General features: G+C 37.7%; 1 protein-coding gene across 1 annotated transcript; it reads right to left on the bottom strand.

Annotated features, from left to right (window-relative positions):
- Positions 1 to 455: 455 nt before the first annotated feature.
- On the bottom strand, positions 456 to 1746 carry LOC145109331 (small acidic-like protein). Its single transcript, XM_079046473.1, has 6 exons — positions 1524 to 1746; positions 1377 to 1429; positions 1226 to 1289; positions 1009 to 1051; positions 871 to 918; positions 456 to 728 (listed from the first exon to the last, which is right to left on the bottom strand). The coding sequence occupies exons 1-6, from the start codon at positions 1730 to 1732 to the stop codon at positions 567 to 569; spliced, it is 579 nt and encodes a 192-aa protein (XP_078902599.1). The 5' UTR covers positions 1733 to 1746; the 3' UTR covers positions 456 to 566.
- Positions 1747 to 14193: the final 12447 nt, after the last annotated feature.

Raw genomic sequence — 14193 nt, 5'->3', positions numbered from 1 at the left:
CATGTTGGCCCCTAAATGACACGGGATCTATGTGGTGGCAGACCCCGCAAATGCCTAGGGCGGGCCCTGGTGAGAGTGAGCATGTAGTGAGGTTGTTTTGAAAATTGTTTACATGAAAAATTTATAAATGAATTGTATTTTAAATGTCTTTTCATTGTTATAAGTTTCATGAAATAATATATATCATAAATAAAGATATTTAAGTGCACTTCTAGCTTTTTACCCAAAACTAATTAACTGAAGAGGTGTTTTGATGATATATAAACTACAAAAGATGAATATAAGAGAATATGGTTTTGATTCAAAAATGGTGTAAAAGATGTCATACACTTGTATATTGTAGGGTTGGAATTAAATCACTATTTTCACATTTTGGTGTAAAAGGTATAATGAGGGGGCATCGTACTTTTTAGAGGACAAAAATGGGCCTAACTCACTGAATTAAACGTACAAAATGCAAAAAAACACAAGAAAATGATCACATAGAATCACACTATCACTCCTGTTGTTACAATAAAAGATGCTGTGATTCTTAACCCTAATTTAATCATATATTAAGAAGATTCTCAGTTAACTACTTGGGTCTCATCTTCACTGTAATCCTCATCTTCATCATCTCTGGTTGTGCCTGCATATGCTTCAAGAGATTCAGCTTTAAACAAATCACCAGCTTTTTTATCATTATCAGTTGGGTCTTGTTCTTTTGTTTGTGATTTTCCTTTATTCATCTGTGACATAGCCATAAGAATTAAGCATCAAGAACTCAAAATACATCATTTTGTAGTTTTATTCAAAATAAGAAATCAAGATTTGTGTACAAGATTATCAGGATTAAAGAGAATTGGAATAGAAAGAGCAAAAGAAACTTACAGCACGAATCAAGGATCTCTTGTCTCTCTCACGAGCATTACCAATGGCCTAAATCAAAACCAGGGTTTTAACGAATTAAAAAAACAAAAAAGATGATCAAACACAATTGTATGCAAAATGTTGAAGTTTAGAACAAACCGCTTGAAGCATCTTCTGTTCAGCTTCTACTTCAGTAATATCTCTGCAAGAAAGTTCATTGACACCCAAATTATTATCATCGATGATACTTTTTCTAAATGCAGAGAACTGATTTGATTTTGATTGCAACTTTTCGGATTTTTCAAATGATTTGCATAACTCTTAAAACGGAAACCCTTGTATCAAGAGAAATCTGAAAACGAAAAAATACTCAAACCTTCCAACGATTCTGTCAACGCGGCATGAACATTTAGCACATACGTTATGTTCCCTAGCACAAGCTGCAGATTATGTTACGATTCTTAGTGAAAAAAACACAGAAGAACACAAATTCAAATTCAAAAACTTGTTAATTATCAAGCACTAACCGTTACAGAGATTATGGTAAGCCTGACGAACAGCACGTTTGGTACATTTCTGACTGTTAAAAAATCATTGAAAAGAGGAATCATCACTGAGAATCGACATCGAGAAGTGAAAAGAGAACCGATTAAAACAGAGATTATGTTAATTACCATTTGGCTGGTTCTGTTAGGGGTTTGTATTTGCCGTATTTGCGTTTCCATTCGATTTGATCTTTACACTTAGGGCATACTCCGGTGATGTCAGATAAAGGCCTAAACCTTCCTCCGACTTCGGTTTCGTTGATTTTGACGCCGGCGTTGGGTTTCCAGGCGAACTTGTTGGCGTGTTTCGGCGGACCGGTACGCGGCCTGCTACTCATCCTGGCTTTCAGCATAAGATTGAATATCAAAGTGTTCTTAAACCTAGAAGACAAGTTTAAATTAACCCCTGTTTTATTGTTTATATGCAAATTTGGTACCTCAACTATGAAGTCTGGCATTATTAGAAGAACCTTTATAAATCTATTGATATTTCCAATTCTTCTACTTAAAATAAAAGTACTTTGACATTTTTGCAAGTTTACAATAAATGAAGAGATATATTTGAGGCGAGTTTTATGCAAGAAAAAGTTCTAACTTTTTTAGTTAACAGAAAAATGTCAATTATTTAATATTTTGTCTAAATTAACAAAAAAAATCAATTTTATATTTTAACAGGAAATGACAGATTATATGATTTTTTCAAAATAATAAGATTTTTTTGTTAAACAAAACTTGGAGAACTTTATCAAAATTTTTCCCAAAATAACATAACTTTTCCGCATAAAACCCTATATGTAGATTATATAATGTATGGTCTTTTATGTATATCAAAACATTTTATGTCTATCAAAACATTTAACCAAACCATTCAATCGTTTCCTTTTTCCCCGATGTTTATCACATATAAAAGTTAATATGTTTTTATATTTATTATATGATGGACTGTCTTTTGATAAGTCGAAGTCGATAAATAGGGCTTTCACCAAACTATATATATATATATATATATATATATATATATATATATATATATATATATATATATATATATATATATATACACACACACGCGCGCACGCACAAAAACAAACCTATATTGTGTCATGATGGCAACTACTTGAATTTTTCGTATTAGTGTATACATTTTCGAGTTTAAATAAAATATTTGAAGTATATATTATAAATTAAATCTATGTATTCACAACACAAGTTGCAGCTTGATCAAGTTGTTAAGGTGCTCGGTCTTTGTTTGTAATGTTTTCAGCTCAAATTTTGTTGTGGATTTGTTTTCTTTTTATTTTAATAGATGGGGATGCATCCAATTCCATCACATTAAAGCTATTGATTTTTCAATTCCGATCACAACTCATTGCCAATTCTATGAATGCAATTTCTCATTTTAAGAGAAGAAATGCACATAGATACAACAAATCTACGAATGCAATTTCTCAATGTAATGTAATTAATAAATAAGATGTTAGATTTTTAGGCCATGAAAGAGACACACGGATACATAGATTGAACAGAAACATGCACACAAATACATAAAATCGAAGGACAATCTGACTCCCAAATTTCAGTTGAGATTGTTACTTGAATACTTTAGTTGGGCTAGGTTATAATGTGTATGGACAACTATTGTGTGGACGTATGGAGAGTGCTATTCTATGAGAATTATTAAGAGAATAAGTTGTTTAGTAATGTGAATAAATTCAATCTCACACAACTATTGTTATTTTAATGCATTCTCACAAATTCTTATTCATTTTTGTTCTTATGCATCGTTTTTCACTTATTTCATTCTAACAGAATACGATTCAATAAACATTCTGACAGAATGAGAATAATAAAAAAAAGTCTATAATAACCTTATAGACGATTTAATTAGTGAAAATGTGTCATAATGACAATAGTTATATAAGATTGAACGTATTCATATTATCAAACAACATATTTTCTTTGTCATTCTCACAAAATAGCACTGTCTACACGTCCTTACAATAGATGTTAATCCACATTTGAACGTAGTTCTACTTTAGTTTACTATAAATATCAGGAATGTATTGTTTCAATTGATATAACATGACTAAAATGCATGACTAGATAGTTGATTCTTGTAACAAAACTAATGAGAATAATTGGTAGTTAATCAATAAAGCAACTTTCTTCTATTAATTGCCTCTTTTAAGGGTGAATTTGTGCGTGGCGAAGGTGATTGACCATTTTCAGTATAAACAATAGCATATCACAATGCAGTCACGAGTGTTTTGTTTTGCTAAACTTGAGTAGTTTAAAAAATAGTTTGAGGTTTGGTTTACATCATAAAACCGAAACCTAACCCAAAAATCCAAGTGAAAAAATGATAAATCGAACTCATTGGTTTCAGTTTTGGAAAAATAAAAAATAAAAATAAAAATATAGGTGTACCTATTGCTACACATTCCTGCGTCGGGCCATGTATATATGTGCATCGGTGTCACACCCTCGGCCGTCGGCGGAAACACTGAGGTGCGCGACGTAAATCAGTAATCACAATTTTTGAACATACATTGAACAGTACAAATATAATCTTCTATTATTATCGAAATAGAAATTACATTGACAAGGCTATTGTTAAATCGAGACACACACCTAACGATTCAGCCTTTACAAAGGTATAATAAAATAACAGAGAGTCTTCTGAGCGAACACTTCCGACCTGCTAAATAACTTGAGAATACATGCATTAAGATATGTCAACAAAATTGCTGGTGAGTTTTACAGGTTTTGAAATGAAGTACTTTTATAACCAAAAGTGTTTTTTATAAAATTTATCTGGTTGACCAGCTTTTATAAATATGTATCTTTCTATCAATAATTAGCTAAAATTCAAAAATACACCATTTTTGTTAAATATATAAGGAAATCAAAATCATAACAAAATTTTACGGTTCCCTTGACAAAAATGCTTTTTATATGAGGATTTTGAATACCAATTTATATAAATTAAAGTCATATCACACATTGTGAAAACATAAAATAACCAACTTTTCTCTTGAAGCCTTATTCAAGCATTTGTATAGTTTATATGTAAAACTCATAAGTTTCAAATTTAAAAACTTTGTAAATTTGTGTCGTGGTATTAATTAAGTATTGTAACGTCCATACTCAAGAAATTTAAACTTTTAAAATCAACCCAATTTCATAAATTGTTTATAAATCATAGTTTTCAAAACATTTCAAACATCAGAGTCTCCTAAAATCATAAGTCATAAACAAGAGGATGTGTACAGTCACGCCTTCGCCTTCCCGCGGTCATCCGAAGTACTTGAAATATAACCCAAAACTGTAAGTCAACGCTTAGTGAGTTGCCCCAAAGTACCACCACATAAACATGAACATAATAACAAACAGTATGCATACAGAGCCTTCAGCCTGACTGGAATGCCTCACCGGGTGTGCAAACTACCTGGACCGCTCATAGAACCTTCAGCATGAGTGGAACGCCTCATCGACCATGCAACACATCTGGACCGTTATTCGGGCCTTCGGCCTGACTGGTACGCCTCCTAGGCCCGCAGTCTATCCGGGACGCCCTGGGTCTCTTGTCCTTCAGTCTACACTGGTCTGCCTCAACCCAACCACACACAACATGTTAACATATACATAACGGATAAACATACATATAACCAGTCAACAGACATATCTTACGGATCACTAAGCATAACATCATCCAATATACCAGGATACCGATCTAACAGATCACTACAGAACAATAACATACTATCACATAACAATATATCTAATCCAATGGGCCGGCCTTTGTGCCTTCGATCTGCAAGTACAATGAGGAAAACTCACCTCACAAACTGAACAAAAGCTGATAAGGTCTTAACTCCGAATCTCAGCTCTAGCCGTCACCTATCCAATCAATTTACCAATCACAATCAAATCCCAATATACCCAAAATGCCCTAAGGTCAAAATTGGTCAAAGTTAACGTCAAACTGGTCAAACCAACCGAGTCAACTGAGTCAACCCAGCCGAGTCACCACAGAGTGAGTACGCGGGGTGTACTCCGAAGGTACGCTGGGCGTAAACTTTACTGACCACATCGGGGCCGTTGACCGCGTATGCTGGGCGTATGCCCAGGTACGCTTGGCGTAATCCCAGTCCTCTTCCATTCTCCATTAAGTGCTTAATACAATGACTTAATATGTCTAAATGCAGATCCAATGTCAAAATGTCATTAGGAGTCATAAAGTTTCCAACTTTATGACCTTGCATGCTTAATAAGTGATTAATCCATAAAAACCCAACATCTTAATGCCTTAAGACTCTCAATAACATGCATGGGACAAAACCAGCCCTTTGGACTCCATTTTTATGACTTAAGTCCTCTACTATGGTCTGAAAATACAACTAAATGAATCAAGAACATGTCAAGCTCGAGATCTAACATTTTGGAAGCAAAAAGCATCATTAAGACATCCAAATCTAGATCTATATGATAGAGGGATAAAGTTGCAAGCGTTATACCTTCCAAGGGTTGCAAATGAGATACAAATCCTAGATCGAAAGTGCTTCACTCCTTCAAGATGACCTTTTCTTCCTTCCTTCCTTCTTCTATTCACAAAAACACACTCTTAGGCTTGGAATTGCTTCTCAATGTGAACTAGGGTTGCAAAACATATCAACAGGGATGTGTTGGAACCTGAAAGTGAACCTCTAGAAATCGTAAGCGTATATTCCGAAGTGTGTTGGTTTCGAAGGAAAAAGTGCTCCGGAACCTGTCCGGAGCTGAAGAGAAGAAGAGGAGGAGTATTAAGAAGATGAACACATTCCGGAGTGACTCTCACGTTCAGAATGTATGCTGATCCGGAAGAACGCTATTTTGTCTTTTGTCATTAATTATCCTTGTATTGATGTAACGTTTCATAGGACTTAGCTTTTTATTGTATTAGACAATCAGAATGTCAGAAATAGTTCTATTGTCCGGTCCTATGTAAGTTACTTGGTTAATTCGCTGCAACATTCTCTCCTATATAAAGGAACATTCAATACAAGTAAACTACAGATCTTTCACTCACTTTTTGACATTTACTCTTATCATATTTGAAACATTCTTCTTGTTCTTCATTTATTAACTTTACCTTGATCATTTATTACTTGTATTCAATTAATGTCTTGATCATTTGTTGAACACATTATCTAAGACTTGACTGGTCTTTCCAGTCTCGACTTGAACATCCATTAGCAAGCGGACATTGATCTCAAGCATTCACTCAAGGTTTGCGTTTTTTAACCTTGTCCCTGCGCATCGATCTTGTTCTCACAATTGGTATCAGAGCTTGAGTGGTTGTCCATTGAATCCATAAGATCAGATTATAGTTGGCATGAATTTACCTTGGTATTTCAACCATTTCTGTGATAAGGATAAAAGTTATTCTATATACCACTTTAGCTTGAAGATATCGTGACTTCAATGGCTGCTTCTAATCCTCAGCAAATGATTTCAATGCAAATCGCAAATAGTGTGGGTGGCCCTACACGTGCCCCACTGCTAGTTGTGGAAGAATATGATCACTGAAAAGTTAGAATGGAAAGGTTTTTACTAGCCAAAGATAAAGGTGAACAAATCTGGAGATCCGTCAAAGAAGGTCCTCATATTCCTGTAAGAACAGTTGTAAGAGATGCAGCTGATCAGCTCATGCGAGAAGATGAAGTTCGTCCAGCTCCTCTAACTGCAGATGATATCCAAAAACTGCATGCTGATCAAGTTGCCTTCTCTGAAATGGTGTTTGGTGTTCCTCCATCACTCTTTGAGCATATCAAGCTATGCAAATCAGCCAAAGAGATTTGGGACACTCTTCAGGATCTGATTGGAGGTTCCGAAAATATGAAGGACAAGCGCCTCACCTCGGTTGTCAATGACTTTGACACCTTCACCACTACTCCAGGTGAATCTGTAGCCTTAGCCTCCAACCGTTACCAAATCGTTGTCAACAACATGACTGCTCATGGGATTGTCCGAACTCCTATGGAGTACAATCTTAAATTTATAAACAGTCTTGGCAAAGGATGGGGAAATATAAAGTCTTGTCTTCAAAGCAATGGTTCCTTGAAAAAGTTAAAACTCTATCAACTTTTTGATGAGCTTCAAGGACATGAATCAAACGTTGCTCAAACCATAAGGGAACTTTCGGGAGGTCCTCTTGCCCTCATCGGTTTCTTTGAATCAACCATCCCGAACTCATCTGCTCCGGAACCTTACAAACCCACAGTTCCATTGACTCAGTCATCCTTACCTACCTTACCCACACAAATCTATCCTGCTGATGATTCCGAAACCATGGATTCCGAACCTCGCCTCCAATAAGAGTTCGCCTTACTCTCAATGAAATACAAACGTCCTTTCAATCCCTCTTACAAACCATACCAAAACAGATTCAGTGCTCCTCACCAAAACAATCCTCAACCATATTCCCCGTCGGAACCGAAACCAACTTCCGAAAATACTCCTGCATACAAGCCTAACCTCACTAAACCAAACTCCGCTCCTGAATCCTCTCAAAATTCCAAATCGGACAAACCAAAGATCTTGTGTCATAAATATGGACATGCAAACCACTTTACCAAAGATTGTCTGGCTGATGCTCCACAAAAACCAAAAGTCAAAGACTCAGCTTACTATATCCGAAGAGCACAAGAAATGGCTGAAAGTGAGAAAGCCTTTGTTACTACGGTTTCAAGATATGTCGAAGGATATTGGTCATCCGGAGATGATGATGACATGGTGACTGGAAGAAATATGTGTCTGATGGAAAGACAAACGGTTGAATGTGATGAATGTTATTGGTCTTCTGGGTCCGAAGATGAAGATAATGATGATGAACCTCACTACTGCTACATGGCCACCAACGATCCACCGGGTCGAAGCATCGTTCAGCAGGTAAAATCTATGATATCTGATAATAATTTTGATTTGACTCTATGTGAACCTTATCTGACCCAGATCCAAACAGATATGAACACCATCTATAACACCTATGAGTCTGCCATAGAAGCTAGTGAGAAGAAGGACTGTGAACTAAGTCGTCTTAGGTTACGTTTTGAGGATAAGAAATTGAAAATCGAGTCTTTAGAGCATGAACTTGTAATGTCAAAAGATGAATGTATCATTTTGAAAGATAAATGTGAAATCACTTATTCTGAACGCAATATTTTGATTTCTGATAATAAACGTCTTAATGCTAAGATAGATGCTTTGCATAACTCTGTAGACATACTTGAAGCTGACATTCGGATGACTCATAATTTTCGTCATCCATGGTCTGAAGCTCCTGGTCTCGTAATCAGGTTTCCAAAACCAATTGTTAGTCCCCTGAAGGAATTGCAGAATTTGACATTCATGGGAGAAGTTCCGAACATCAAACATTCGGACACCCCTGTCTCTCCCTTGTCACCACTTCCGGAGACTAAAGACCATTTTGAGTCCTTAATTCCTGAGTTTAAACCGATAGTTGTCAAGTGTCCTGATTCCACGCCTCTTCCGCCTCTGATAAACCTGGACCTGAATCGGACCACGGAATTTCATTATAGTCTTCCAAATTGTGTAGACTATGTTCCTAGAAGTAATCATGTGAACAACTGTGTGATTGAGGAAATTATTCCGGAGACAACTGAAACCAATGCCTCTGAGTTTGTATGGGCATCTTTAGATGATAAAGTTGAAGTCTCAAGCCATGTGTCCTCTGATTCATGTGAATCGGATTCCTTAGTACTTTCAAAGACCAAATTGGTTCCCATTACTCCTGAATTTAGGAATCCATCCAAAGGACAAACTTCTAAATCCTCACCTCATCCTAAGAGAAAACCAATGTTGAATAGGAAGGATGTTGTAGATCCCAAGGTAGAAGCTCGAAATGCTTACAAAAAGGAGGTTATGATTAGACAAAATTCCAGGTTTCTTAACAACTCTAAATCAAATCCATCCCGAAATTTCAAAGCACCAACTCATCATAAGAACTCCTTCCTTCCTACTAGGATCCTAAAAAGACCATTCAAATCTCTTGCTCGTCCGGAACCTAAGGAAGTCCTTAGCTTCAATTCATCTCAAGCTCGTGTCAATGTCAAAACCATCCGGAACACTTCACCAGAATCTCAAAATGTTTCATCCGTCTTTATTTCAAAATCTGATGGCACAATTTCTAAACCCAAAATCTCAAAAAAACAATGTGTCATCAAACAAACACACAAGTGCCAAAACAACAATTGTTTCAAAATCTTCAAAGAAAAATCTTGTATGGAAAGTCAAGACATCTGTCACTAAAACACAAATTCCGGAGGTAACAAAAGTTACAAATCCTCCGGATGTCAAAGGTCCGAAGAAGTCAGTTCCGAACTCTCAAGTAGTTGAATATGACTACTGGATAGATGAAAAAACGTTGGCCTTCTGTCTGTTCCCAAAAATCACAAATAATGTCACCCAACAACACAAAGTTGTTCCCAAGACACAATCTAAGTCCAAAGCCCGTGCCTATGTCCCAAAATCTAATTCGGAGCCTAAAAACTCCATCACTCACTAATCTTTGCAGGCACTTTGTGCTTCGGAGCAAGAAACAATATGGTATATTAATAGTGCTTGCTCCATGCACATGACGGGACGGAAGGATTTTCTGCGAGATTTAAAGCTTTCTCCAAATGCTGGTTACGTGACATATGGTAACAACTCCAATTCTCAAATTCGTGGTTATGGAACTCTCACCAATGGAAACTTCTCTATTTCACATGTTGCTTATGTAGCAGATTTGAAACATAACTTGATAAGTGTTGCTCAGCTCACTGATTCAAGTCGTCGTGTGGAATTTTGCAAGAAGTATAGCTATGTGATTACTGAAGACCGAAAAGAATGTTTGATAAAGTGACTTCGCAACAAGAACATGTACCCGCTTCACATCAACATGATTATTGGCAAACCGCAACTCTGCCTTCTCTCCAAAGTTGTTCCTGATGTCAGTTGGTTATGGCACCGAAGGCTCGCCCGTCTGAACTTTCGGTACATGAATGATCTTGTATCAGGAGAAATGGTAAGAGGCTTACCTCTTCTCAAGTTCGAAAATGATCATTTATGTGCTGCGTGTGAGTGTGGTAAGCAATCAAAGAAGGGTCATCCTGTTATCATAGAAAAGTCTAACTCGGAACCATTGGAACTTCTGCACATTGATCTGTGTGGACCATCCACTGTAGAAAGTCTTCATCATAAGAAATACATTCTTGTGATTGTTGATGACTTTACAAGGTTCACCTGGGTCTTCTTCCTAAGGCTGAAATCCGAAACAGCCTCTGAGCTCATCAATTTTATCAAAGGAATAGAAGTTCTTATCAAACTCCCCGTAAGGAGAATTCGAAGTGATAATGGTTCGGAATTTGTTAATTCCACCATTGAGAAATTTCTCACCGAAAAAGGAATCGATCACAACTTCTCAGCTCCCTACACTCCACAACAAAATGGTGTAGTTGAAAGACGTAATAGGACCCTTGTTGAAGCCGCTCGATCCATGCTGAACTATGCAAATCTACCACTCTATCTTTGGGCAGAAGCTGTATCCACTGCTTGCTTCACTCAAAATCGAAGTATCATCAATCGACGCCTCAACATGACACCCTACGAAGAAATGAATGGTCGGAAGCCAACAATATCACTTTTTCATGTCTTCGGATGCAGATGCGTCATCAAAAACAACCGTGATCAGCTTACAAAGTTCCAACCTAAAGCTGATGAAGCCATCTTCCTTGGGTATTCTTCCAAATGAAAAGCCTACAGAGTTCTCAACCGGAGAACTCGTGTTCTCGAAGAAAGTTTTGATATTACCTTTGATGACAACTTCGTTCGGAATTCTAGCCCCACTCACATCACAACTCACATCATGAAGTCCGATGCTCCTCCGCCAGGATGTCCGAACCCTCAAACAATTCTTGAGGTTGATTTTGAAACTCTCTTTGGTCCTTCCGAAACCGCTCTTGATTCGGAATCTCGATCAAGACCATCTCTAATTCCAATTCCTCCTTCGGAAGCTCCAGTTTCTCAAAACCTCTCCGGTCCAATTCCAAGCCTCCCTCCATTTGATTCCGAACCATTTCAACCTTCTCAGGTTGAGGGGGAGAATAATGCAAATCCATCTCTAGAATCAAATGTGGATGGCTTCCAAGATGCAGCTGCTGATTTCGATGACTCTAAGCCTCTCAACATTGATGAAATGAAAATTTCTTTGAGTTCCCTTCTGATGATGATTTTAGCCTCTCTGGTTCCGAAGTTCAGGGGGAGCATCATCTCGATATTCAAATCATTCAGGGGGAGCAAATAAATTCCACGGTTGATGTAGGATCTACGGCGGCACAGGAACTCCCTCGATTACATGTTTGGACGAAGGATCATCCTCCGAACCAAGTGATCGGGAATCCCAATGTTGGTGTACAAACTCGCTCAGCTACCAACATCCAAAATGAATGTCATTTTTCAGCATTCATATCCATGGTTGAACCCAAATCCATCAAGGAAGCATTAGAGCATGCTGATTGGATTACAGCCATGCAAGAAGAACTGGCAGAATTTGACCGAAATGAAGTCTGGACTCTCGTGCCTCCTCCTCAGAATCATCCTTTTGTCGGTACCAGATGGGTATTTCGCAACAAGCTAGACGATACAGGAGTTATCATCTGAAACAAGGCAGGATTGGTAGCTAATGGTTTTACTCAAATTGAAGGACTTGACTACGACGAGACATTTATTCCTGTTGCACGACTTGAAGCTATCGGAATCTTTCTTGCTTATGCTGCTCACAAAGGCTTCAAAGTTTACCAAATGGATGTTAAGAGTGCCTTTCTTAATGGTGAACTCGACACTGAAGTATACCTTCAACAACCCCCCGAATTTATTAATCTTTCCTTTCCAAACCACTGTTATAAACTCCGGAAGGCTGTCTACGGACTCAAGCAAGCTCTTCGGGCTTGGTACGAGACTCTCACTGATTTTCTCAAACGCTCCAGTTTTCAAAGAGGAATTCTTGATCCCACTCTATTCCGAAGATCAAATGGAAAGCATCTCATGCTGGTACAAATTTATGTGGACGACATCATTTTTGGATCTACGGATTCATCTATGGTTGCTGATTTCGCCCAACTTATGATCAATCGATTCCAAATGAGCATGAATCAAGAATTAAGCTTCTTTCTTGGCCTTCAAGTCAAACAGACTAACAGAGGTATCTTCATTCACCAAGAGAAGTACATTTTGGAACTTCTCAAGAAATACTCAATGGACACCTGTGCCTCCGGCAAGGTACCTATGGGCTTCGGACACAAAATTTTTGCCGACCCTTCGGGTGTTTTCGTTGATGAAAAAAAGTACCGTGGAATGATTGGATCCTTACTCTATCTCACAGCAAGTCGTCCGGATATTATGTTCTCAACATGCTTATGTGCCAGATTTCAAGTCAACCCAAAGATGTCTCATCTTTTGGCCGTGAAACAAATATTCCGATACATCAAAGGTACGAAGAGTCTCGGAATCTGGTATCCAGCAAATGAAAGTTTCCTTCTACAAGCTTACTCTGATTCAAACTATGGTGGTCTTCATCTCGATAGAAAAAGCACTTCAGGTGGCTGCCAATTCTTAGGTGGTCGTTTGGTCAGTTGGTCATCCAAGAAACAAAACTGCATTGCTCTCTATATCCGAAGCTGAATACATTGCTGCTGCCAGCTGTACCTCTCAAGTTCTTTGGATGAAATCTCAACTCTTGAATTATGGTTACCGCTTTCAACGCATTCCCATCTATTGTGACTCTCAAAGTGCTATTGCGATCTCACATAATCCAATTCAGCACTTTATGACCAAGCACATTGATATCAGGTACCATTTCATTAAAGATCATGTACTTAATGGTAACATTGAACTCATTTTTGTTCCATCTGACGATGAGATCGCTGATGTCTTTACCACAGCATTGGACGAAACCAAATTCAATGGTTTTCTCAACAAAATGGGTATGATGGTACCGGATCCTCAGTTCTTTCAAGAGACTTGTTGTCTTTGATAGACGTTTTTGAAAGAAATCTAGTTCCGATCTCTAAATCTTTTTCATCTCGGAACTACTTTCTCTCGGAATACTTAGGATCGTTTTACATATCTCTATTTCTGACCTTTGCTTGAGATTTTAAGTTGTACAGTTCATCCTGATTGTTAGCCATTTTAAGTCCCTATTGGTGCTTGAATCATCGTCTTGGAATATACTTCATGATCGAATCCGGAATTCTACTCTGGAAAGGATATAAAATTCAATTGCTCTGGAATTTTCCAAAAATGCTCCGAAATTTTCTAAACCTTGCTCCGGAATTTCAAAAACGCATTTGCTCCGGAACATCAACTTATCTGCTCCGGAATCTTAAAAAGATTTCTTCTCCGGAATTTTCTAAGGATTCTACTCTAGAAATTCAATTCCGATCCAGACTCTACTTTGCTCCGGAACCACAAACTTGCTCCAGACTATTTCTCTCTTCGGAACTGTCTCAAAAGAAGATATTCAGAACTCACCAATGTACCTACCGGATCATAGCCATTTCGGACTCACTCATCCGGAATACCAAAGGGTCTTAAGATAAACCGTCCACATTGGTTACTTTTGGGGATCCTTATCCCATCAACCTTGATTCCCGTGCCACGACTGCACATCTCCTAAAAGCAAACATCGAATCAACGGTTGATAATTCGATTTTGAAGCTTCGAACCATTCAACCTTTCACCTTCCTGTCACATCAACCCC

Source organism: Lactuca virosa, chromosome 4 (assembly GCF_052849685.1).
Source record: "Lactuca virosa cultivar CGN04683 chromosome 4, Lactuca_virosa_CGN04683_v6, whole genome shotgun sequence".
Taxonomy (NCBI): Eukaryota; Viridiplantae; Streptophyta; class Magnoliopsida; order Asterales; family Asteraceae; genus Lactuca; species Lactuca virosa.
Note: the sequence above shows the minus strand (reverse complement) of the source record. Positions and strands in the feature narration are given on the sequence as shown.

Bases quoted from the DNA above. Each gene is read 5' to 3' on its own strand.
- LOC145109331 (XM_079046473.1), bottom strand. From the start codon at position 1,732: ATGAGTAGCAGGCCGCGTACCGGTCCGCCGAAACACGCCAACAAGTTC. The intron at 1,290-1,376 runs GTTAGTGCTTGA...CATAATCTGCAG, and splicing joins TTACCATAATCTCTGTAACG to CTTGTGCTAGGGAACATAAC. The intron at 1,052-1,225 runs GTTTGAGTATTT...ACTTTCTTGCAG, and splicing joins GTTGACAGAATCGTTGGAAG to AGATATTACTGAAGTAGAAG.